The sequence below is a fragment of the Anopheles maculipalpis genome, chromosome X (genome assembly GCF_943734695.1).
Source record: "Anopheles maculipalpis chromosome X, idAnoMacuDA_375_x, whole genome shotgun sequence".
In the NCBI taxonomy this organism is placed as follows: Eukaryota; Metazoa; Arthropoda; class Insecta; order Diptera; family Culicidae; genus Anopheles; species Anopheles maculipalpis.
In genome coordinates, this window is record NC_064870.1 from 12,365,314 (window position 1) to 12,391,037 (window position 25,724).

The 25,724-nt window shown below is 46.5% G+C and overlaps 1 protein-coding gene across 1 annotated transcript; it reads right to left on the minus strand.

Annotated features, from left to right (window-relative positions):
* Window positions 1-970: 970 nt before the first annotated feature.
* On the minus strand, window positions 971-20,962 carry LOC126567243 (E3 ubiquitin-protein ligase HECW2). Its single transcript, XM_050223476.1, has 6 exons — window positions 20,575-20,962; window positions 17,831-19,800; window positions 17,577-17,743; window positions 2,624-2,857; window positions 1,850-2,119; window positions 971-1,781 (listed from the first exon to the last, which is right to left on the minus strand). The coding sequence occupies exons 1-6, from the start codon at window positions 20,960-20,962 to the stop codon at window positions 971-973; spliced, it is 3,840 nt and encodes a 1,279-aa protein (XP_050079433.1).
* Between the last annotated feature and the right edge of the window lie 4,762 nt (window positions 20,963-25,724).

The window sequence follows — 25,724 nt, forward strand, 5'->3', positions numbered from 1 at the left end:
TTAGCTGGAGCAATTAATTAAAATGCGTTCGCCTGCGCGTTACATTTGCATACCATTTATCACGTTTGCGGACCATTCGCTGCAAGGCGGCACCAGGTCCAGCTAGCAAGTGTCATTTCACTATACAAAAATTAAGCACGGACCAATGCGGTGTGACAAGAAGATGCTGGAAATGATGCCGTCTCGTTTGTTCGGTACGGAAAAGGAAGGGAGAATAACAAAAAATAACATAAAAGCGTACGCCGCCTAACGATGCAAGCTGGACGAGGCGGATTACCAACAACTTCTAACGATGCCTTCAGGCTCGTGGGTCGATATGGTTCGACTGGCGGAAGTAAAAGGATCATTAGTCGGTGCAGTTTAGTGCTTTGTTTTTCCTGCTAGTTAAGAGATTGCTTCTAGCAATCGTATCGAAATGCATTTGCAGAAAACAGTCACCCGATTCGCCCATCCTATTGTACGCGCGACTTATTATCCTAATCAGATATCATACCCGATGGCACATTTGCAAAGAACTACTGGCGTTTTGGGGGAGGGGTGTGATGGTGCCCTGGTACTGAGTTTAATCTTTAAAAAAAAACTTTACACAAATCCTTTTCTTTTGGGTAATGCTTCGATTTAACAATTTTTGATTTGATTAACTCCTACCATCGAAATCGAGTTCGATGTTTCTCGTGTACATTTAAATACGTTTGTTTGCTTATACTGTTTGATACCTGTTTTGATGGAAATTTAGCAAGCATTTCTATCAAATAAGTAACTGGCTGCCACAAAAAAAAAAAAGATTCTTCAACATATCTTTATAACAAAGAGCTTAGTTTAGCTAGCGTTAAATCGCTACTCTTTCACCTGTATGTACGCATGTTTTTGTGTGTGTTGAGATTAAATAAAATAAATACATATCAATATCTTCCAAGAAGAAAATACAATCTATGTCCATGATCAGCCAGTAATCCGCCATCTTTTTTGACTATTCGATGCCGAACGTGTTAGTTTCCTCAACCGCCAACACCAACTTTTCGTACAGTACGTCCGGTGTCGGGTACGGTGGCAGTTCCAACCGATTGAAGCAGGTGTGCGAACGGGGCAGCGCATCCGCACTGCCCCACTTCTCGATGCAAAATCGTCGCAGTCCGTTCGAACCACGCAACCCGGCAAACCCATCGTGCGGAATGCTGGACGTTCCGGTGACGAACTGCAACAGTCGCAGCCGCTGCTCGTTGCTCATGCGATCGATCACCACCCAGAACCACATGATGACATGGTGCGTATCGTGGTAGCCACCGCGGTACTCCGTGTTGGCACGCCAATCCAGCACATCGATCTCGACCGTGCCGGAAATGACGAGCTCCAGCTCGCTCGCATCAAACACTGACACGAGCCGATGGTCAACTACCTCGTTGAAGCCACGGACCAGCCATTCGGTTTGCTCGAGCACACCTCGCTCCAGGCGCCATTTTATGATGCGATCGAGGTAGTCGCGCTTGTTCCGTTCCGATACCGTAATGTTCCTGCCGTTCGGCTTTAGCTCAATGTCAATCGACGTACCGTCGGAGCGTTCCTCGGTGACGGTGAAGTTAAGACCGAGCTCACCACAGTTATCCATGTTGTTGTCCCTTATCCACAGAAGCGACTGGTGGAAGGAACTGTCCAGCGACTCGAGATCGCTCAGGGAGACGGGCAGTCGCAGCAGGGCCTTGTAAAATGGACGGGTAAAGAACGCATCCAACAGATACTGATGCACCAGGGCAAGTCCTAACACGCGTCCAGCAAAGCGATACCTACGGATAGGCAAAGAAGAGAATTTTTTTTAAATTAAACACTCTCAACCAAAAACGCTAAACCTTACCATTCCAATATATCTTCCCGATCGGACGGACGTTCCGGTGCGATCTGCACGGTGTAGATATCGTTCGCCGAGTACTCGAACATGTTCCGGTATGGGCTGAACAGTTGGCGCGACAGCAGGTAGAAGAATTCGCGCGATGGTCCCCCATAATCCAAACCATCCTCCGTGTCCCAGACGATGTTTAGCCGGCATCGTTGCAGATCTCGCCGGCTTGCCGCCATGATGCGTTCGTACGCGTCCTCCACCAGATGCGCTCGTCGTACTTCCAGCCTGGATCAAGCGGTTGGTGTTCAGAACAGAACACACAAAGAAATTATTACTCACCACAAAATTGAAAGCGATTCGGTGGCAAGATTTCGCGTTGCTGGTTGGGTGCTCCGTTATGTCTGATTCCATGTCACACCCACCCCAATAAAAAGGGAGTGGGAGAGGGGCGGGGGTGTTTACAATTTACAATTTATACGCGCTAAATGAATGCGCCGAAGCGCAATCTACCATGACCAAAGTGCCCATCTAGCCCAACGCGGTCAACGACGATGCCTCACGGTCCACGGAGTCCGAAGAAAAACAACTACACGCACCCCTCACCCACGTCCAAGCTCCTTCGATTGACCTTCAGGTTTGTGATTTGGCGCAGGTTCCAAATCAAATCGAAAGTACTAATAATACCAACAACACACTTACTCCTTCGTCGAACAGGATTGTCCAAAATAAAACAAAAACCGAGCAACTTCGAAAGGGTTCTCGACGGTAGTACCGCCGGCGAGTACTTACCTGAGCTTGTGCGGTCCCTGACCGTAGCCTTTTGATTCGAGCTTCCGGTAGAAGTTGCGCAGCTTGGCCTCGAAATCGCGCCGCATCGGAGCACGCTGGACGTGGCGTCCACCCGGCTTCATGGTGTTGCCGCCGACGCCCCCACCGTGCACATTAAAGCCAGCAGACGTGCCCTGTTCCGGTGGGCTGCGTGCACGCGGCGGCACATAGTTCATCACCTCGTCCTCGAACAGGCTGCGCATAAAATGGATGGAGCAAAAGCAGTTACGGAGAGATGATTAAAATGTTGGACTGTCGATTGTATGTGATAATGGTAAGTGGACTTGGAGTCATCTTGAGGCACAGTATCTCTTGTATCCACCTGACCGAACATGCAGCGATCGGAAGGAAAACGGACCAATGTCAATGTCAAAACGCGACACTCTGCTCGGTGAATTAGGAAGCAGTGCGGTGCTTTGAAACGTAACGAAATGGTTGCGTGATTGAGGATGCTCGCACACGTTGCTTTTATTTCTTTACGTCTGTAAACCAACGGCAAACAGCGACAACCAACAGCAGAGACTCATACTGCTTCTGCTGCGTACGGAAGCAGGAACAATAAGCCGGACACTATAAAGCGATTGCTTGGGCGGACTTTAGCTCAACAGGCTTGTCAGTTTTAGTATCCATTCTAATACCTCTTCGAACTACAATGTGCAGCAGATGCTGATGGGAATCCATGGGATGCACTAGTCCGAGTGATCAGATATTCTAGACAACATGGATATTGATTTGATACGTCGGGGAAATGTAAGACCCTGTATGGATAATTACGATGAGATCCTGCTTGAAAACGAATGAAAAAGAATTGCCTCTTTCGGGTTATTTGTGGCGAACGAGGAAACGAAGTTCCAGTGAGAAAAGTGAGGCAAAAGTTTCTTCTGGAACATTAATTGGACTCAGTCTACTGTGGCAAGAGATCTCACAGCAAGATGGACGAAAAGGCGATGAAGTCTCAAGCAAGGTATCTGTTCCAAGAAAAAGGTGAATCAAATATCCGCGAAGATCATGCTAGAGCTCACGGATTCTAGGGCGAGCTTCTCTACCCAATGCATCCAGTTTCGTAGCGCGTATTCATTAACGCAAGGCAACCCTTCATGACGTCATACGTCCAGCAGGAAATATCGATCCACCGCCCTCGAAACTCAACCAAAAGCCTCTTTTGCTCGCTCATCATCGAACATCGCGGAAAAAAGAAAAGGGTGCCAAAAGTTTAATTAGCATAATCAAAGTGAAACGACATAAAACGACAGTTAAGGTCCACCAACAACAATACCCCATTTCGCAGCATCTTCGCGCCCTATACACACTCCGACTCACCCTCGCCTCTCTTTCTCCGTAACACCGACTCCAAATCAATGGTTGCTACGAAGCGAATAGCGAGATTTCCAATTTTACGACCGTGTACACGTAGAACGGGCGCGCCTTTTACGAGCGTTCTTGGTACATTTTTTGTTTCGAGGTGCATTTTCTCGTCATTCCACGTTGGATTCTAAAAGTTGAGGAATCGTGAATGCGAGTTTATCGGAGTTATAGTCGCGTTTTTTTTTCAACATCAGGCCGCATGCCTTTACAACTCTTGCCGCTGATTACTCAAGCATCAGATAGGTGGAAGAGCGCATCTGCTGGCATCTACTACTTCGGGATGCACCTGGAATGCTGCTCGAGGTTGTAATAATTAATTTAAAGTCTGCGGGTGGCAAGACTTTTTATTGCGAAGATATTAAACCTACGAGAGAGAGAGAGATAGATGAGACGATGAGCAGTTGAAGTATAGCAGCTGCACCTAAAGCGATCCTTTCGAGCGTCCTGAACTCGAGCACAATACTTACATAGAGAATACGATGGAGAAACCGCGAACTGCCGCTCCTGCGGCACGGGCGAACGGACGGAACAGGCCCCGTATAGAAAATCGCCGTCGCCGCCTAATGGGACGTTCCGGCGTACACTCAATATTAACTGCATCCCCGTCCTCCACTTCCTCATCATACTCCTCACCGTCGGACACCCGGACCAGGGTGCGGATCTTCCGGCGGTTGTGAAAGCTAATACGATAGCAGCGTTGGTGTCCCTCGTCCGCCGGCGGACGGGTTATCGTCGCACGCGAAAACATTCGTCGGCTTGCCGTGTCTGCTAGATTGCTTTCCGCACTCATCCTACCAACGCATAATACTGAGCACTTCCGGCTTTGCGAAACATTTAACATTTAAAAAAAATAACCAAAACGAAACAAAAACAATAAAACCCAAAACTTCACTTGCACTAGCTCACTGGAACTCTGCCGCGTGACACAGTCCCGATAGTAGTTCGATGTTTGGTCCAGTACCACGCACGTTTTGCCATCCACAGTTGCGCTTTACATTCGCTACCGGCTGGTCGTCGCAAAAGGCGTAAGAACTGTTCAGTTGTGTTAGAAAACGTCCGTTACATTCGCTGAGCAGCTGTTGAGCGGAGCGGACGTACCTGCGTGATACAAGTGTGAAGCACAAGCTCAATTCTCGCCTGTGCACCCGGCTTAGGTGTCACATACGTTGTGATTTAAATTGTGGTGGTAATTGTTTGTGAAGTGGAAGTGCAGTGTATTTTCTCGTAAATTCTACAAAACTTTGTTTGATAAAATCTATTGAAAAGTGCCGTGTTTCCTGGGCCGACACTATGTCAGGCCCACCCACCCTTGAGAGGGACTTTCCCTCTCTTGGATCAACTAATAGAGACAGAACAGTGCCCCGGTGGATGGACAAAAACAATTCAAATGGTGATCTAAAGTTCCTAGTGCTCGAAACAAGTGATGGTTCAGTGCTCCCCAAGAATCCCTTCGTCATCGGCAAGTCGATCCATAGTGCAGTTGGTGAGCTCGCAGAACCTGGACGTTTACTCAACAACGGACATAAACTTCTCCTCAAGACACGTAGCCTTCAGCAGTTCCAACAACTACAAAACCTGACAAAATTAATTGACTCAACCCCCGTAAAAGTTACTCCCCACCATACCCTTAATAGTGTACAATGCGTAGTTTTTTCCCCGGACCTTAAAGGCATTAGTGACGAAGAAATTCTGAACGAACTCAAACCCCAAAACGTAATCCACGTCCGTCGTTTTACCCGTAAAATTAACAATGAAATTCTGCCCACTAACATCTTCCTTCTCCGTATTAACTCTACCAAAATCCCGCAATTCATTCGTCTTGGCGCACTCCAAGTTAGTACCCGTCCCTACCATCCCAAACCCATGCAGTGCTTTAACTGTGGACAATTCGGACACACCAAACTCCATTGCAAACTTTCCCAAACCTGTTTAAGCTGTGGTACACCAGCGCATGGAGAATGCGTTGCTGACCCATGCTGTGCCAACTGCAAACAAAACCACCATACCCTATCCCGCTCCTGTCCCCGCTATAAGGAAGAAGAAGCTATTATCCACTATAAAGTAGACAAAAACTGCTCATACGGTGAAGCACGTAGAATGTTATCCTCTCCCGTAACTCCTTCCCTCGTACAACAACGACTGACATACGCGCAACAAACCACACAAGACGAAAAAGACACACTTATCGCTACGCTACAAAACGCACTCAAACAACAAGAAGCCACCATCACTAAACTAAACGAAACAATGGACAACATGAACAAACAACTACTCGAACAACAAAAACTTATCAAAAACTTGATTAAAGCAAACAATAAGAAAAACTCAGACAGCACACTTGAATCCGACACAGAGACGAACTCTACACTAACTGATTCAGATGAATCAATTACATCCACTGCCTCCTCCCTCTCCCGCAAACGAGCCCGCAACAAGGGCTCCCCTTCCTCGGAAGAGGAAACCCCCCAAACCTCCAACCCTTCTCCCATCTCCCAAATTATCCCTTCCTCCATCCCAACCCAAAATCCCATCCCGACTCGCAGTAAGAAGAAGAAAAAACCCAGCTAAACCTCACACATACAACTGGACCCAACCCATGCTCCTGACTAATACCTTACGATCACCATCTCCCCCTAAATCCTATTCGGATCACAAAATCTAAATAGCAACCATCCCTCAATATTTGCACTATCTTGGAACATCAGAAGCATGAAAAATAACATAGAAGAACTTAGATTATTAATAACCCGACATAACCCTAACATCATAACAATACAGGAAGTTATCACCACCCCGGCTCTAAATAGCACCCCGTTTAACAAGTACAATTGGTTTTTTAATCTCTGCCCAACCAATCCCTTCCATAGCGTTTGCATTGGCACCCTTAAAAATATCCCAACCAAAAGAATCAGTCTTACAACAAACTTACCTGCAATAGCTGTGAAAATTAAATATTCATTACCCGCCACCGTTCTTTGCCTCTACCTACCACATAGTCTAACAAATCCAATCTTAAACAGTGAACTTACCCAACTAATACCCCAGCTTCCCAACCCTCTCATTATCCTCGGTGACCTGAACGCACAACACAGTTCCTGGGGTAGTTCTACAACGAACAGCCGCGGGAACAACCTCCACAATATTTTTGTAGCCTCTGACCTAAATGTCCTCCCTAACCAAACTCCTACCCATATTTGCCTTAAAAACGGTACAGGAACAATCATTGATCACTGTGCCATCTCATCCTCCATTGCACCTTTATTCAATATCCACATCGGTAACGATACACACAATAGCGATCACTATCCCCTGCTCATCTCCAGTAGTCTTACCTCCCATCGACCACTTCAACGCCCTAGGTGGAAGTATGGAGAGGCCGATTGGGAAAAATACCAAACCGAAATCCTTTTTAACCTCCCTTTAGAAGAACTCCCGTCCATCCCACGATTCCTTCACATGATACAAAATGCAGCCTCCCTTAGCATTCCCCGTACCACGGGCAAACCCTCCAATAGAAATGTCCCCTGGTGGAACGAGACAGTTGCGCAGGCTATTAAAGCCCGGCGTACTGCCTTACGGAAATTCCGTCGAGCCAGCCACACCCCAGACAATTTTTTTACACCCATATTAGCGGAACAATATCGTGAAGCTAACCGTCTTGCAAAAGAAGCAGTGCGTCTCTCGAAAGAGGACAGTTGGAACAATTTTGTTAGTAGTATTAATCCCAACTCTTCCTCCAAAGAAGTCTGGAGGAGAGTGAATGTCCTATCAGGTAAAAAATCACACACCCCTCCGATTATTCTCGAATCCTCCAATACCACAGTCCCTCCCTCCGAAGTTCCCGAAACCTTTGCCAAACATTTTTGGAATGCCTCTGCTACAAAAAACTTCCCATCCAACTTCCAAACACACAAAACCAACTCAGAATCCATACCTCTTCCAAAAACAAACGCTACCCACCATAGATACAATAGACCGTTCACAATAGAAGAGCTCAACTGGGCTCTTAGAAAATGCAAAGGTTCCTCCTCCGGTCCAGACAACATAGGTTATCCTCTCCTTAAAAACTTACCCTATCAAGCTAAACACAAACTACTAAACATCTACAACGACATCTGGTCATCAGGTAACATCCCAATAGAATGGAAAACCAGCCTAACCATTCCCATCCCTAAACCTAACAAACCTCAAAATAACGTAGACAGTTACCGCCCCATATCTCTCCTTAACTGCATCATGAAAATCCTAGAAAGAATGGTAAACCGTAGACTAACACAAGAAATAGAAGATAGAAACCTGCTTAGCTCAGATCAACACGGCTTCCGGTGCAGCATGGGTACGGAAACGTACTTTGCCAAACTGGAAAACGTGCTAGAATCCTCTCACACCAACTACCACCACACAGACCTCGCTATAATAGACCTATCCAAAGCCTTTGACCGTACCTGGCGACATTCCATCCTTGAACAACTTTCCAGATGGGGCTTCGGTGGACGTCTCACAAACTTCATCGAAAGTTTCCTTACCGACCGCACTTTTAGAGTCCTCATTGGCACAAACCTTTCCAACCCTTACACACTTGAAAATGGTGTCCCACAAGGCGCCATTCTCTCACCAACCCTTTTCCTCATTAGCATCGAATCCCTATTTTGCTCCATTCCCACACAAGTAAAATCCTTCATATACGCAGACGATATCATCTTAGCTACTTCATCTAGCTCCTCTGTCGAGTCTCGTAAACTCCTGCAAGCAGGAGTGAACAAGGTGAAACAGTGGGCTAGATGGACTGGCTACGAGATATCAAACTCCAAATCCAAAATCCTACATATTTGCAACAGCCCTAGACCGCACTACAAAAAACCAATCATCTTCAACAAAACTCCCATCCCAAACGTACGAAACGCCACCATACTAGGTGTGACCTTTGACTCCAAACTGAACTTCAACCTACACACGACAAAACTAAGAACAGAAGCAAAAAGTCGACTCAACCTCTTCAAAATGCTCGGCACTGGAAAGCACCGAGCATCGCGCACCACCCTCATCAAAATCATCAATAGCTGGCTACTTCCTAAACTCCTCTACGGCATCGAGATCGTCTCCCGCAAGAGAGAAACGTTCGAGAAGAAAATAGCACCAATCTACCACACTGCAGTTAGATCATCCACCGGAGCTTTCATCACCAGCCCAACCGATTCACTTCTTTGTGAAAGCGGCCTTCTACCACTACATCACATCGTTACCAGCAAAATAATAGCAGCAGCAACCAGACTTCAAGAAAAAGGAATTCCAGCAACACCCATCATCAATAGAGCCAACACCGCACTCCAAACCCTCACCAACCACCAAATACCACAAGTTCTCCAGCTTATCAGGCGCGGAGAACGCCCCTGGTATCATCTACCACCGACAATAGACTGGGACCTGAAACACAAACTAAAAGCAGGAAAGAGCAGCCATATTGCCAAACAAATCTTCACACATCACATCCGGAACAAATACCCGCACCACCACCACATCTACACCGACGGATCCGTTCTCCACGAAGCCGCCGGATGCGGTATACACTCCAACCTTGACAATAGTGCCATCAAACTCCCAGACAACACCTCCATTTTCTCCGCCGAAGCAATAGCCATGCTTATCGCCGCCGACGAAGGTCTTCGCAGCGATAAGCCAAATATCATCTTCACCGACAGCGCCAGCGTTCTAGCCGCCCTAGAACATGGCGTCATACGTGACCCACACATACAACACCTCGACCAGATCCCCACCACACCAGAACTAGCTTTCTGCTGGATTCCTGGCCACTCAGGAATTCGCGGAAACGAAAAAGCAGACCGACTAGCTAACAAAGGCAGAGCCCGAACTTCAGAATCCAACACCACCCTAGCACGCCGAGACATCACAACATGGACCAAACGAATAATAGCTGAAAAATGGAACACCACCTGGACTAACGACAACCAATCACACCTCCGCTTCATCAAACACACAACAGCAGCATGGAAAGACCCGGAATCAAGCCTCAACCAACGAGTACTATCACGCCTCCGCATCGGACACACCAGGCTAACACACTCCTACATCTGCGACAAATCCAGCCCTCCACTTTGCACATACTGTGGAGTAGACATCACCGTCCGTCACATTTTAACCGACTGCTACGGCTACACCAACCAACGACTATCCTGCCAGCTCGACACCAACATCACCGACATACTTTCTCCCGACCCGGCCAAACAACGAAAACTCTTCAAGTTCCTCCGCATCAGTAATTTGTACAAAGAAATATAACCATCCAGACAACCACCATCACCAACAGAAAAGAGGCGAATGAAGCTGTAAAGCTCAAAGTCTCTATAAAATAAAATAAAAAAAAAAAAAAAGTTTTGCCATCCAGTTAGCTCGAATTCTACCCGTCCGGTGTGTTGCGGTGTGCGCTGGCTGAGATGAAATTAGTTGTAAGCGTTTTGAAGATATGTTACCAACCAGTTGGCGACCGGTTCCCAAAAACCCCGCCGCCGATACTTTTGGAGTTAAGCTCCTATTGCACACGGTACATTGCTGGTTACAAATTTGAAAACACACCCGTGAGAACGCGTCTTCCAGCTTCGGGTGGCAGCGTTCCGGGAGCGTAAATAATCGACCAAAAAAAAAAAAAAGGCACCCTAGGTCAGGAATCGTACACAGACGCCCTTGCTACAGAAATGCGCAACACTTGACCGGGTGGTAAAATTGGCACACACAACATGTACAAAGCAGGACAAGCAACAACAGCGATGCCACCACCAAGAGAGCGAAAGACATGTGTAAACAAAACCGAGAGGAAAACATGTGCGTGCGGCGTACGGTAAAATGTTACGCGACTCTTGGTGATTTCCTTCCTGTGCGCGTGTGGGTTCTGCTCCCACCAAGATGGTCGTTCTTTGTTGATTTGGTACAAATTTATGCTTCCCCTTTAAGATCTCCTCGTCTCCTTCCATTATCTATCATGCCGATGCTGGATATGACTACCGGAAAATCATCAGCTGCTCCCAATGTCAATACGCAATCCAACCGAAACAAGTGCGAGCTCATTAGGTTATGCTGGATGACTCCTTTCGACACTTTCGCTGTGCCTCCCTCTCTATCTCTCTCGTCGAGTCTTCTTTGCAAACATAAAGAAGGCCTGTTGGCATGCTCTCCTGATGGTAGAGATACATCTCGGTGACCTTCAGTGCTACCGTCATTGATAAGAAGAGTGTTCTTTCAGAGTTGCTCAGATCAACGCAAAGTTTAGGATCTTTCATGCACTCAAATGCTAACTCCAATGCCTTATATCGCATTACCACAACCCTGACAAGAGCAGAGTAGTAGCTACTTTTCATGATCCGCTTAAAAACGCCTCCATGTTTTAACTGTCTCAAAAGCTAGACCCTCGGTTACCGAGCCGCGAGCAGCTGGTACGATGCAAAGTAGTTGCATTCTGGTTGCAACCGGTATTCGCACATAATTAACGCACGTCATTACCCGTGTCATTGGTAGTAAGCGGCGTTACCGGTACCGGCTGCCAATTGCTGAAGTCACTGTGCGAATTTGCCTTATTTCGTTCGCACCTGGAGCGTTGACGCTGCAGATCGTTGCTACAAAAAAAGAGATACAATTTGATAACTAATCGGCAAAGTTATGTGTTAAGACTTCAGGTATTAGATCTCCCACATCTAACAATCAGACGGTGAAGTGATGTTCAAAAGCACTCTACATTTAGGATCTCAATCTACTTTACTTAGAGCAACTACATCTATCACATCTTTGAGGTTCGATTCGAATGTCTCTTTTGAGTCGGTCAAATGTACTACATCAAACTGTTGATGGTTCCGCTCACCGAAGAGTGCACTGAATTCTGCATCTGTCTGTCAAGCATCTAACGATTTCCGGACAGCACACACACACACACGCGTGTACGCTCAGTTCAGATAAAGCGACGATTAAAACACCTCAGAACACCCGTGCATTCTAAAATGTCTGCGATCAGAACGGTGATGACGATGATGATGATGATTATTCCGGATTCGCCCGGACGCTAACACACGTCCACCCGAGATGGTCAAGGACAGGCAACGGCTTTGAGTCCTTCCGTCACCACTGCACCCGTTTCGCCGTTCTCGCGCTGCACGCCACACGCATCCAAGGACGGTTTGATCGATCCGGGGTGACAAAGATGCCGTTTGCCGATTGGATGCAGATACGCGAGACGCTTTCTCGGGTGGGGGAGCCACTAATTGGACAGTAGCTCCGGTGGACGGAAGCTAGCGTTTGTGTGCATGTGTGGCTGATCGATCTTTCCGATCGGACGCGCAGACAAGTCAGTGGCTGTGCTGCGGCCAGCAAGTCTCCAGGTGAATGTGTCCCTTAAATAAATTACAGCACCATTTGCAAACCAATTGGAGACACAAAGTCTCATTTCTCGGGAGCATCTTCTGCCTCTAATAACCTTACTTTCCTGCACGAGAACTGAAACTCAAAACGAAAGCGAGTGGATTGGTGCTCACTTTCTCTGGCGCGAAAGTGCTTTCGGGCTGGGGTTTCGATTCGATAGGTCAATTTGATGCTGAAATTTAATCAAAAAATGAGGAAACCCAAAACAAGACATCCCGCTGCAGTATCCCGAACGCCTGAAGGGTTTTTCGTTACCGGTGTGTGTGTGTGTGTGCTCTACCTGTCCCGGTGTTGCCTGGGTTCTTGGGTCACAAGGGCACAAACAAAGACGCCGGTAAGCTTCGCCATTATCGTGCCATTCGATTCCGAATGCTCGCCTTATAATCATAAAAGACGATGACTTTCCAACGCGAGACAACCTACCTTGACAACGTTCTATTCTTGATGGGGGGATAGGGGGGGGGGGGGGGGGGGCATTGAGCTATTAGGAGCATAAAGTGCAGGTTTACACTAGAAGGTGATGTTTGCAGGGTCACGATAAGCTACCACCGGCGGTTCAATGCCGGTGTCGATCGGTACGGTTTTTGGAGCGATAAGGAAGATAGCCGAATGTCTTGAAACACTACTTTCAAGGGTGCGGTTTATCTGTTGTCAACATAGCGATACAGATAATAGACACCTCTTAACCAGGCAAGAGTGCGTAAAAGACTCTTTTTATGCGACATCCGAAGCACACAAAATGTAGAAAACGGCAGATCACCTATTAATTGGACGTTTTGTGCTTTCCCATTTTTCTAATTTGTTGATATCTTGGGGAGGGGGGGGGGGAGTGTCTCCAAAAAATGGAAAGGTTACAAAACTATGGGTAGCACACACAGGTTGAGACCAACAAAAATCACTGCTCGCAAATGGTAGAAACCTCATTCAGTCCCTCCTTAGTCGGCTATTTCCAATGTATGAACCACCGTCGACGACCTTCTTCTTCTTGGAGACGTATATCACCACGCTCCGGATGTGTGTTTATCGATCTTGATGAGAAGCGTCGTTCATCGAGAGTGCGAGCTAGCGAAGGGTCGCGAACCGCGTCCCAGAAACGACCCAGATTCCATGCACCGGTGGCTACCCAGTCCAGCACGAGGCCTAGCTTCGTTTATTCGTATTCGTCCGTCTCCTTCTTCTCGTTTCTTGCAGTTGCGGTGCATTGTTATGCTGTTCACAAGCACGCACACACACACACACACTTGAAAGGCACACACCCCAAAAATTATGATGCTGTTCTGTCTTGTTAGGATCACCCCCTTGGGTGTACAAAGCGTAACAGCAACGCACGTGCACACGTCGGTATACAAGCTCTCTTTATTTGGATGTGTCTGTGAGTGTGTACGTGCACAGCTGACGGGTCAATTGTGCGTTGCTTCTGCACTTCATTCATGCACCCAACATGGAAGTCGGTTAAAAACTAAATAACCCAAACAACGCGTCTTTCTCGAGAAACAGTCGTCAGGAAGAAGCAGGATGCACACTTACACCTGCTATTACGTCGCGCAACGCACCCGATAATGCGACGTGGCGTAATAAGGCGAATCAGCTGGTTCCCTCATCCTTTCACTATCAAACCACCGGCAACTCTGTTGCCTGCTGCGCCATTAATCTGTGCGTAACAGTATGCAGGATAACAGAGCCTACTGCAACTGGTGAGAGGGAGCCGTCGCAGATAGGGAAGCAAATGACGCATTTCTATTACACTCTACACAACCGGCACATGCATCTCAGCACGAAAACTGAAAAACAGGGAAAATTCTTCCCAGAGAATAAAATCAAGGGACGGGGGAATAGCGAGAATTCTTTTACATGACGATAAGACAACACTAAACACTAAAATTAGAACACTTTAACTTCACGTGACTTGTTACAAGTGGTGACCCAACACGACTAGGATTCATTTGTCTTGCGACATCCAAACGCGATATAAACAGATATTCCTATTTTTGCAGACTGTCCTAAATAAATAGTTCGAGCATTCAATAATAGCAAACCAAGAATACTGCTGATGTTGCACAGCCGGGCAACACCAATCGACAGATAATCTCAGCCACCATCACCACCAAAAAATGACATCAGCCTCCGGTACGCCGCTAACGATATCTATGAGTCAGTCGAAATCGAGCCGCAGCCAATTAACTTCTTCGCCCGGAGGACTGGATCGCGATCGAAGCATAAAACCTTCCGGTCGATGTGGTTGCTTTCAATCGACGACGTCAAATATCATGCGATGTGGAGGATTAAATCATTCCTGTCGCACATGCATTGCGGTGCAAACGTGCTTGGAGAGTCATCAATCGACGAGTTGCATGCAATCGGATGAATTGTACGGTTTAATAGGCACGCTTCAGGTGTGGCCACTTGTGTAACTGGTAACACCAAGCGCACTCCCGTAGTGCTGTTGGCTTTCAATTATCAAAGAAGCTGGTCGGTAATCTTTGCCAGTTGATGGGTTTTTTTTTTTTTTGTTTTTTGATCGTTGATAAGCGCAAAGGCTTTGATTGTAGCTACTGCAACAACACCGAAAAACACCCGGACACACTAGACGAAATAGACAACCGAAACGAAACGACACAAAAGCAACAGCACACACGCACCATCTATGCTGGACGGCGGAGCCTTCGACTTTTCCTGCGCGCGCGAAAACGTGTCCGTTCGCTCGAATGACGACCACCGGAATGATACACGCAATGCGCTCGCGACAATAACACACACAGCTGGGGCTAGAAGATTCTCCTGATTCGCAATGTGCTCTCGTATGCCGACCGTGCGGGCGGGAGGGGTTTGGCCCGGCGATACCTTCTTACGCGAAGACACATACACGGCCGGAAGAGAGAAACAAAAACAAACCGTTTTGCTTATGCTTTGTATGCACTTTTGGGATTTTTTTTCCTCTACTTCCTTCTGCATCTTAATTATATTTTGTTGAGCTCATAAAAGTGAGGAAACTATTTATTTCTATTAAAAGTCTAATCGAAGTCGAAATCGAACCACTTGGGTCCCAAACGTCAGACTACGCATTGGAGGGCTTAGCGCATTTGATACAACACACACGAAAAGAAAAAATCTTTGATTTTGTCACGTTCACGATTGTCGAATCGTTCGAAATTAGTTGAATGACAATAAAGACCACCAAACATCAGCTTTTTTGCAACGAAGAATTCCCCATACCCCACGCGATAAACACATCCGCACTCGAAAGACCACCGGCATGTGATACGGGTCGCGAGCCACACTTGCGAGAGCAAATCAACAACAACAGAATCTCGCCTTAAGGTTTTTTGTTTCTGGTGTACGGTTTCTTGCCGGCCGGAAATCGTACGATTGCCGATGATGGAAATAGGAAATCGCTGCTGCTTACTGTTGTTTGATGTGGGAAATGCACTACAGCTACTACCTACTGCGTCTGGTAGACAGTTGTTGAACATACAAAGACTTCAGAATGTCGGGACACCGGACAAGCCCTCTTTTATGAGCATTGTGACTCAAATAGACTGTGAAAACAATGTCTAGTTAGCAACTTTAAGGCAACTGAAGATTAGAATTTGCGGATTCTATACTCTAGCAGGAATGCTGTGCTCGAAATTCTACACCTAGTCTAAACGATTGACGCCCCTGATTCGCAGCTGTTTTCTTGACCTACACCAACGCATTTTAATTATGCGCAGATTTTATACACCGGTCGGATAGAATTCGTTTCTTCGTTCTGGAAAAGCGGGTGATTTTATTTATTTATTATTTTTTTTTTTGGAAGAATTGATTGAAGCTTTAGAATATTCTTACAGAAATAATATCAGAACTTTAACACGAGAAACCCCGATGTCTCTCTACACACCAATAAGATACGAAATTCGGTCACCAAATAAACTACAAACTTCCACAGAAATCTTCAACTTCAACACCTAAAACCCACAATTAGAACCGAATTCACACAAACACAAGCCTTTAGAACCACTTGGCAAGAGCCTGCTGCAAACGTGCCCGTTCGCTCGAAAGTCAACCACAGGAATGACACAGAAGCAATCCGCTTAGCCGGACCATATGTGCGGCAAGTGTACAATCTTCCGAACCGCCAGCGGTTCCAGCGTGGCAATATTTTCTTTTGGAGATTGATTTACGCATCACCGGACGAAGTGTTACGATTAGTACGTACTGTTTATGTTTCGAAATACGAAAATGACAAGCGCACGTACGACTAGAGTGGCTAGTGCAGGTTAGTTTTATTTTTCAGCTCTAGCTATTGATTTGATTTTACAGCAACTGAACAAAGAACACTTTCAGTGTGATTACAGGGGTATTTGGTATGTTTTGAGCACTTTACCAAACATATTCGCTTTGGATCCACCAATTTTTTAACGTTTTAAAAATATTATTTAATGAAAATGAATTTAATGAAACATTTTCACCGCGGGCGGCAGGATCTCGGGGTTCCCCATCCCATCCGGATCGTCGTACCCGCGTAGTGAGGACTGACTTATCCAACTACGATGTACCGGCATTCGATGTAAACCCTTCGATGGCCGGCGTTAAATTATCGTTAAATCAAGAAGAAAAATTTTAAACAAGTGATTTTGGACACATTCCGTTAAAAAGTATCACCCTGAGTATTTAAGATGAATCTTTTCCTTGTTGTGGTGTAGGAAGTGTAGGGAATTCCCTTCATAATCAGCAATACCTCCAATTTTGAGTACTTAATCATATCAAAATTCTATTTGTTTATTACGTTCTCAAACCTCTGTATCGCCGAAAATGTGTTTATCGAGATCTTTAACCCGATAAAGTGCAAGGCTTATCCAGATAAACATTTCACCATCCGATGCATAGATCATAGTTCGCTTTGGATGATTCGCCTTTAGATTCTTGCGATCGTTTCAAGAAATTTTTATTTGCGCCTTGAAACCGAAACGCATATGATTCTATTTTTGGTAAATAATAAGCACTATCGTGTGATCTGGTCCGACACTTAAATTCGGGCGCGGATGTGTACATCAAAAATCACGGGATAATATAAATGTCCACCAAAATATTCAAGGATACACCTCGAAGGGTAAAGAGAACCTCCCTCAATACAAACAAATGCACTCACCTCAACAGAATCGTAAGCTCCAAATCGTGACTGTACCGGTCGAGTGCCGTTGTACCCTCGACTCTAATGGAGTTGATTTTTTCACGCAAATTCCGGGAACAGGCAGCCGCCCCGTGCCGTTCACGCAAAATTTCCAGTATGTTCGGTTGGCGAAGAAACGCAACCACCTAAAATGGGGGAGGGAAGGATTGATTTTCAATATGTGATTCATATTTTCATTATCACTCATATTTTGCGCGACAAATTTCACTTACCTTGTCGTTGTACGCGACGGGAATTTCGGGCGATCCAATGTGCGCCAGCCGAGAAATGGTGCCCGGTGGTCGGGGCGGTGGAATGGGCCGTTCATCAGGGTAAGGACTAGCGACGGGAAGTAACATCGCACCACCACCACCACCCCCACTGCCACCACCAACCGGTGGACGATGATGCCGACTTCTAGGACCCTCCGTCGGTAGCCTTGGATCCATGAACGAGGTACGCCGATTAACGTGGTCGATGAAGAATTGCTTCCCGCTTTGGTCAAGCTTTGTTTCCCAGCCGCTCGGCAGGTCTTGGTTGGTGAGCGCAAAACAGTTAACCAACGCAACCAGATCACGGTTGTGCTGGTACCGACCGAAGCAACCCGGATCGCGCCTCACCCGTGACACCATGTGCTTTAGGGCGGCATTTCTGTTGTACAGCTGGATCGCTTCCCCGTTCGTGTGTAGCATCGAGTAAAAATCGGACCGACAGATCATCAGTAGGGCGGGATGGAAGGGACTGCCGGTGGTGGAGGTGAGCGTAGAACGGCCACCACCGGTCGAGCTAGAGCGTGACCGTGTGGCAGTTGAGCTGCCCGACGTTGAGGGTCCATTTTCCTGTCGCATATGTTCGTAGATTGTGCGGCGAATCGATTGGTAGCGTCGATCGAGCTGCTGCCGGTGAGGATCCGGACCGTGCGCCAAGACGGCGGATGTACCGAGCGGTCCGGGCCGCTGCCAGGATGTGGTGCGCGTTGCGTGGTCAATGTAGAAGATCCGCCCATGACTATCCATACGAGCTTCCCACGCTGGCGGTAGCGGTTCGTCCGGTTCGGCAAGAATCGCACGGGTACGCTCCGGGATCGATGGCAATCGCATGCTTGGTACGTGCCGAACGGCACCTTCCACACCGGCATGGTCCGATCCGGCAACATTCCCCACAGCAGCACCCTCATCCGGGATGATTATTTCCGGCTCTGGTTCCACCAGTTGGGGTCCATAATTATGCTCCACCGGCGCAACAGAAGCTGCACCCGAGGACATAACCGCTCCGGCCATTCGATTTCTTCGTGCGTGATGTGTTGGCGTCGGTGGACATACCAGATCCGACCCTATTCTTCCACCGACACGCGTTAAAGGCCTTGGCTGTGGTCTTGCCGGTTCGGGTGACGGTTCTCGCAGTACCGGGCTACCTGGACCACTGGCCGGACTCCGTACCGTATGTACCGACGGTGCAGCCACATCCATCGTATAATCGACCGGAAGTGGACGACGGCTTCTCGGTTCGCGTCCGCTCGACGGTGTTCTAGCGAGCGGACGATGCGGACGTACCGTTCGCGCCACCATCTCTCCCTCGCCCAACGTACCTTCCTCACCGACCTCCTGCACCACCTTCCTCAGTGGTATCTTCCCGGGTTGTCCACCGCTTCGGGTGCGGATCGCGTCCGGCGTATCGTTACCATTCCGATCCAGTCGCATCCTTCGCAATGGTGTCGATGCGTCACCAACCGCACTATTACCTTCCACATCCGGCATCCCCTCACCAACCGATCCTCCTACCGCACCCTCCCCCTCCAGCGATTGCTGTTCCTGTTCGTCCATATCGATAATGTCAAAGGAGAATCCGTCCCCGGCAACCAACGGATAGGTACGATTCGACGAGTTGCGGTGCGATTTAGCACCTTTCGGCGGCCATGAACGTTCCAGTGGACGGTGGCCCGAGCTTCCCTCGATCCAGAATTGCTGCTTCTTGCGCGTACAGCCAACCCCATCGGGGGACGCGAGCCGATTGGGGCGAACTTTTTTCTTCGTACCGTTCGGATTCGGACCGGGGTCCTCTTTGGCCATCGTGGATTCTACACTGTTCGTATCGGGATCGGAATGTGCGTCTAGGGCTTGTTCGCTTTTCCGCCGCACGCAGGAAGCGGACGGAGTGAGGCCGAAGTCTACGGGGATAGCGTTGTCCGGTTTATTTCGATTTCCTGTTGAAAATAGGCAAAGAATTTCTATTAATTCTATTCAATTCAGTTTACTTGTTTGCCTAGTGGTTGGACAAAATTTGCATAAAACTAAATGTAACTTAAGAATACCTAACTTGACCGAACCTAGCCTAACGAATAAGAAAAAACACAAAAGAAACTTATAAGGATGAACTCAAGCAGCGATCAGACCAAGGAGACAAACAGTAGCTTGAGACAAGAGTTTGGATAGATTCATCTTTGATAAACCCAGAGCAGCAGCTGACAGAGCTTATCGATCCATGGGAGACATCGCGAGACGAAGGATGTTGGTTTTTCGGAAGGTACTAGAATGTTGCTGGAAAAATCCTCGACAAATAAGGAGCAGATGTCGATAGGATTATCGACGGAAGAACTACCAAGGGTTAGAACGGAAGGGGTAAACAGAATGAACGGGGATGCAAGTGGAATCGGGATTGAAGACGGATAAGGTAAAGGGTATACATTGCACGTTTGTAGATGGCGAATTTAAAAACCCAACGAAAGTAACAAGAGTTATTAAGTCTTGCTAAACACTAGCCAAAAAAGACCTGTCGGAGTTTGAGAAAATTTGATGCAATTTCATATAATTTAGCTTACGGAAATTGAAGTCCTGATTCTGTCGCAAAAAAAAAGGGAACTCGTACGAGACATTAACACTGAGCTCAGATGTAGGGTGGACCTTATCAGGGCGAAGAAGTGAAGAAGGATGTCTATTAATTACTGCTTTAGGGTAATAATAGCGAATGCGGTACATACCGTCAGCAAAATCAACCCGTTCTTCCTGCTGTACTTCTTCCACGCCCTCGGATGGCGGTTCCCGTACTGAGTCTTCCGGTTCGGTGCGTATTTCGAACATTTTTAAATCCAAACACTCTTCATACGGTGTTGGAGGACAGTCTTGCTGTGCAGCGACCCGCAATTCGGGTGGTTCCTCCTCCTCTTCCTCGTCTTCCTCATCCTCATCCTCGTCATCTTCGTCGGATTCGATGGGTCCGTTCGTGCTTGGACCACCACCTCCAATCGCCAATCCATCCTGTTCCGTTTCGTGGTCCACTTCCGTGCCCGGCTGTTCCCTCCTGGCCGGTCTTCCAGAGCTGCCCGGTTCCGGTTCGTCAGCCCGCACCTCCCGTTCGCAGCTCGCCATTGCCCTTTACCCACCCTCGTCTATTTTGTGTCTTTGCAAAGCCTTCTCGCGCTCTCCCTCTCCCGCTCGTTCTCACCTTCTCTTTCTCTTTCTCTCTCTCTCTATCTTATTGCCTCCGGGGGTTGCCTCTCGGAGGGAGAAATTCGGTCAACATCTTGCTACTACAGCTGTTCCGGTTCATCGTGCCGTCCCGTACACTCATACTGCTAAACGGCAAAGTTGGTTGAAGAATCGATTGATCGGGGTTGGTTGGATTGCAGGAACCAGTCACTTGATTGCGGTGGTGAAGTAATTCATTCGCGACGCGAAAGATCGCTAACCCAACATACTTCCGACACCGATGCAAAACCTAAGCAAAAGTAAAAGACGCATACACGATTGTTTACGTTTCGTATGTTTACAGTTTCTCTTCACTTTTCCGTCCTTCTGCTTACTCTTGTTCACCACCCCTACCGCTGCTTGCTTGGAAGATGCTTTGAGGTGCAAAATTAGCTTGCACCCTTTGTACAAATGGCGCAACAATACTTTACACACACTTGGCACCGATTGTTACACGCGAAATTACATCTGCACGTACCGATTTTATCTATTTTCATACAATTTTTAACACACTAAACATACCACTTTGCTGAGCGGAATGATTTTGCTTCTACAACTGCACACACGCACACCACTACCATTTCCAAGTTTGACATTTAGGGGAGGAAAGTGTTTTCGCCCTAGGGTGAGCGAGATTTCGCCTGTTTCTGGCTCTTTTATCTCGCTTTGGTTGAATGAGCTTTCAAACAAATTTACCGCTCGAGGGCGCTGCTGTACGTAGCGAGAAAAAACTCTACACAATACGTGGTGACGGTGGTGAGTAAGAAATTCACCACGGTCTGTTGATGTGATCCTTGACCTGCAAAGACACGACAATAATTTCAACAATATTAGTTTCATTGCAACTAATTTTCATCGAAGGTATTTAAGTATGGAATAATTTTCGGTTCCCTACCAATTGATCAGATAGTTCTGTTAGGCGAACTAAGCAAGGCTATTGTGCTAAGATACCTTTGTTATCTTCTCTTCATTTCTCTTTTTTCCCATACTCTTTATTCCGTACGCTAATTAGCATACTCCCCATCGCAGTCCATCAGATGATCGATTTTAGCATAATGCATTCTGCCACATACATTATGCAATCGGGAATCGTCTCCTATCACACCATATTTATCTTGGTGGGAATCTTGTATTTACCAGAATAAGCTTCACTCGTACAACATTCATTTGGCTCTGGGTTGTGATTATTCATTCTATCTAAATCTGAAGCGCAGTACATCCTCGATGCAACGCAGATAGAATCCACAACTCTCATGTCACATCTTTACCCCAACTGACAAACTTTCCTCCTATCGATAACTTATCTGTCAATTAAAATTCATACTAACTGTAATTAGAATCTAATGCTAGACGTACACGTAATTGCATTTTACGGTACCCAAATCCGATGCACAATTGCAGCCCTTTGTGTTTGTTCTCAATAGACCTAACTTCACGCCCGGGTCAAACCGATCCCCTCATTCACCTTTTTCTCAATTGAAACAGTCTTCTTGCAAAAATTCTCTCTTTTCAACATCCCGCTTTTTGCCCAGATCACGACACCAATGGGCGCCCTTTTGCCGACTGCACGTACCCACAGCACAACGCAGCGATACCGAAACGATACACGCAATCAGGCAAAACGCGCATTCGATCCGATCACACGATTCGTTTGATTGATGTTGATCTGACAGGCTTGCTGTTTGTTTTGTGGCGATAATTTCGATTTCGGAGATGACCTGTTTTTTTTTTTTGCTTTTGCTTGCGCTTGCAAACGCACGCTCGCAGTCGCAGTTTGGTTTATCATTAGCCATCCAAAACTGGTGGCCTTTGAACCGAGGGCGAGTGATGTTAAGCGAGGGTTCGGCTTTCGCCACAAACGCATTGCCGCCCTGATAGGGATCGGTGCAGAATGTTAGTGTGTTTGAGTGAACTAACAACTAACAGCCAAAGGCTACTGTTACCTATTAGCAACAAAGACGCATCACTAATGGCTAAGCTTTAATGGTCGCTTGCTTAACAGAGGATTAGGGAAATGTGAATAGGGACCTCAGATAAAGAGAGGTCATCGCTAGATCAGACATTCATCCACCGAAAAAAAAAACCTTCAAAAGCCATGACTAGATTGAGGAATTGGTAGAGTCTCTGTATCATAAAGTGTCTGCAATATCTTATTTCTCGTCCATCGCAACTTCTATCCTCACAAAATCTCGGCTAGAGATAATTAAAATGTCTTTAGCAGATATACTGCTTAAAGCTAACACCGGATTTATATGAACGATTCTCCTGCATTATTGGAATTCTCTGGTAGACATCACTAGCAACACCTGGACGACAACTGAGGATGAGCTGCAACTCTCAACGTGCAGCCAATTATTTGCGTTTTTTTTTTATTGCCTGCTTTACGTGGAGTTTTACGCGCTTCAACACTACCGTTTGCGTGTAATTGCAATTGACTTGCAGCAGATTCCATTTTGTCTGTCCACCCTGGCACCGAACTTCACGACGCTTTGCAAGATTAGGCGCGCTTGGCAGTGTACGGACGGTTGGCTAATTAAAATGTCGTTGCAAAAGCCCGGTACTTGCCCGGACAACCATTACTGGAGCTTGTCCTGCCATTAAGTTTCCGGGTTTGTTACGTACAGCAAGCGAAAGTTCAATCAACTTAAACACCCCCACTCTCCAAGAAGATGTGGGGGAGCGTGTATTGGAGGACATTTCAAAAGTTTGATTGTTTTTGAGGTACAAACTTAACCTCAGAAAAAGAAAAACTATAAAACTAATGTGATAACAGCACGGTGGATGCGGCCTCCCCAAATTGGGCAAAATCATTCCTTTGACCTTTCATTACTTTTTCACTATGACCGTGCGTTAACGTTTGTGTGGAGCAAAACGTGAAAACCTTCTGATTTAGATTACTACACTGATGATGATGATGATGGACACGTTCACGATCAAGTCTTTTGCAACGTCACTCCGGGTTGCAGAGCAAAGAAACAGGAGAAGGCTTTTTAAGGCAGACCCAAGAGAAGGAAAAAAGCACAGACAAAAAAACGGTTTGTCTTCTGTGCTAGATCGGTTTTATCAGAGCACACGCACCCACCCACATACAAACACACACACACACACACACACACCAACATTAGCGAGTGAGCGGTGTATGCATGGCGCTGAAATGATCCGCGACTGGTATGAAAGTTTGATGAAGCACCTACGCACTGAATGGTGGAAGACTAGGTTAGTCTACTTCCCAAACGATTTCCATTTCTTTGTGTGTGTCTGTGTCCGGCATCATGTGAGGTGAATTATATCAACGGATCCTAAATTCTGATGTCTCTCCATGACGTGCCATGACGTCAGTGATAGTCCTCACTCAAAAACCGCAAAAAACCGAGCCTTATCGCGAACTTTCCAAGAATTTGCTTTCAATTGAACGCTCCACACAGCATCCTCATCCTCCATGATCCTTTTTTTTCTATCCCAAAAGTGTTTATCCAAAAATAAGTAAAGTGCTCACATTTCCTGAGCGACGCCACTTGTGCCGCCATTAAAAGAGGAAGAAGAAGAAAAAAACACGAATCAGAACCACGTCCCATTCGCGCGTCACCTTTTGCTGTGTAAAACCCCGCGCTTGGTTTATTTTCACATGTCATAAAAGTGACAAATATTGTCAGACCAAACCCCATTTTCGCCAGAACTGTGGACAAACCTACCGTTCGGCTAACCTAAACTGGCGTGTAATCCTTTGGCGTTTTTGGTGATCCCTTTTTTTTTTCTTAACCGGTGTTATACCGAGAAAACACCGGTTCCTGTGGTTAATGCACAAACAGCGGAACAACGCACTGCCATGAAAATGGCGTTCAATCATCAACTTTACCGCATCTCACATGTCATGTCACCTCCATCAGGGCGCGTTTTGGCCGTGCGTGGTGTCAGCACCTTTGCGCTGTGTCATGTAAAGGTCTATCAGCAGGTTTTTTTTTTCTTATCCTTTACTCCTGGGATGGTTTGTTTTCTTTCGGGTGTTCCTTTTTTGTTTGTGCTCTACATTCACCTTAATGTCACTGTAGAGTGTCTTTGGTGAACGCGGAAATCTGGTGGGAATTTTGTTCAATCCTAGAAATGTTTTTTTTTTTTTTTCGTTTGTTTCAAGGACTTTTAGCGAATAGAAATTCTAGTACGGTTTAGTAGTTGAACCAGGGTTTCCTATAATCGTAAAACAACCATCACAAATACCCAACTATAGCAACTGGGTAGGGTAATAAACGGTAAACTGGATTGATTTATAGTACGGAGATTGAGATGCGGCTACGTAGTCTCTATCTCAAGTGAAAGGATCCGATTCCGATATGCTTTTATTGCAAGCCTTCCGACATGAACAAATAATATCTCTGCTCAAGACGAATTGGATTGGATGTCGTTTAGTATGTACTAAAGAATTGAAGAAACTCGGTCGACTGACCTGGAGAAGCATAATCTTTGAGCAAGTCGGCTAGAGAATCTCTACAATTTATATCAAAAACAATAAAATCATCTAGAGACCTGGAAATTGTCCACTGCTTTTTGAGCAGTGTCCAGATATCTACTAGTTCACCACGGAAACGCTTTATCGCTAGATGATGACAATTGTTGATAATCTCCACCAGATTAGATTACACATTGCTCCTTTACCAGGTCACCTTGA

Bases quoted from the DNA above. Each gene is read 5' to 3' on its own strand.
- LOC126567243 (XM_050223476.1), bottom strand. From the start codon at position 20,962: ATGGCGAGCTGCGAACGGGAGGTGCGGGCTGACGAACCGGAACCGGGC. The intron at 17,744-17,830 runs GTAAGTGAAATT...CCCCCATTTTAG, and splicing joins CCGTCGCGTACAACGACAAG to GTGGTTGCGTTTCTTCGCCA. The intron at 2,858-17,576 runs GTGAGTGCATTT...TTTTATGCGCAG, and splicing joins GAGCTTACGATTCTGTTGAG to CCTGTTCGAGGACGAGGTGA.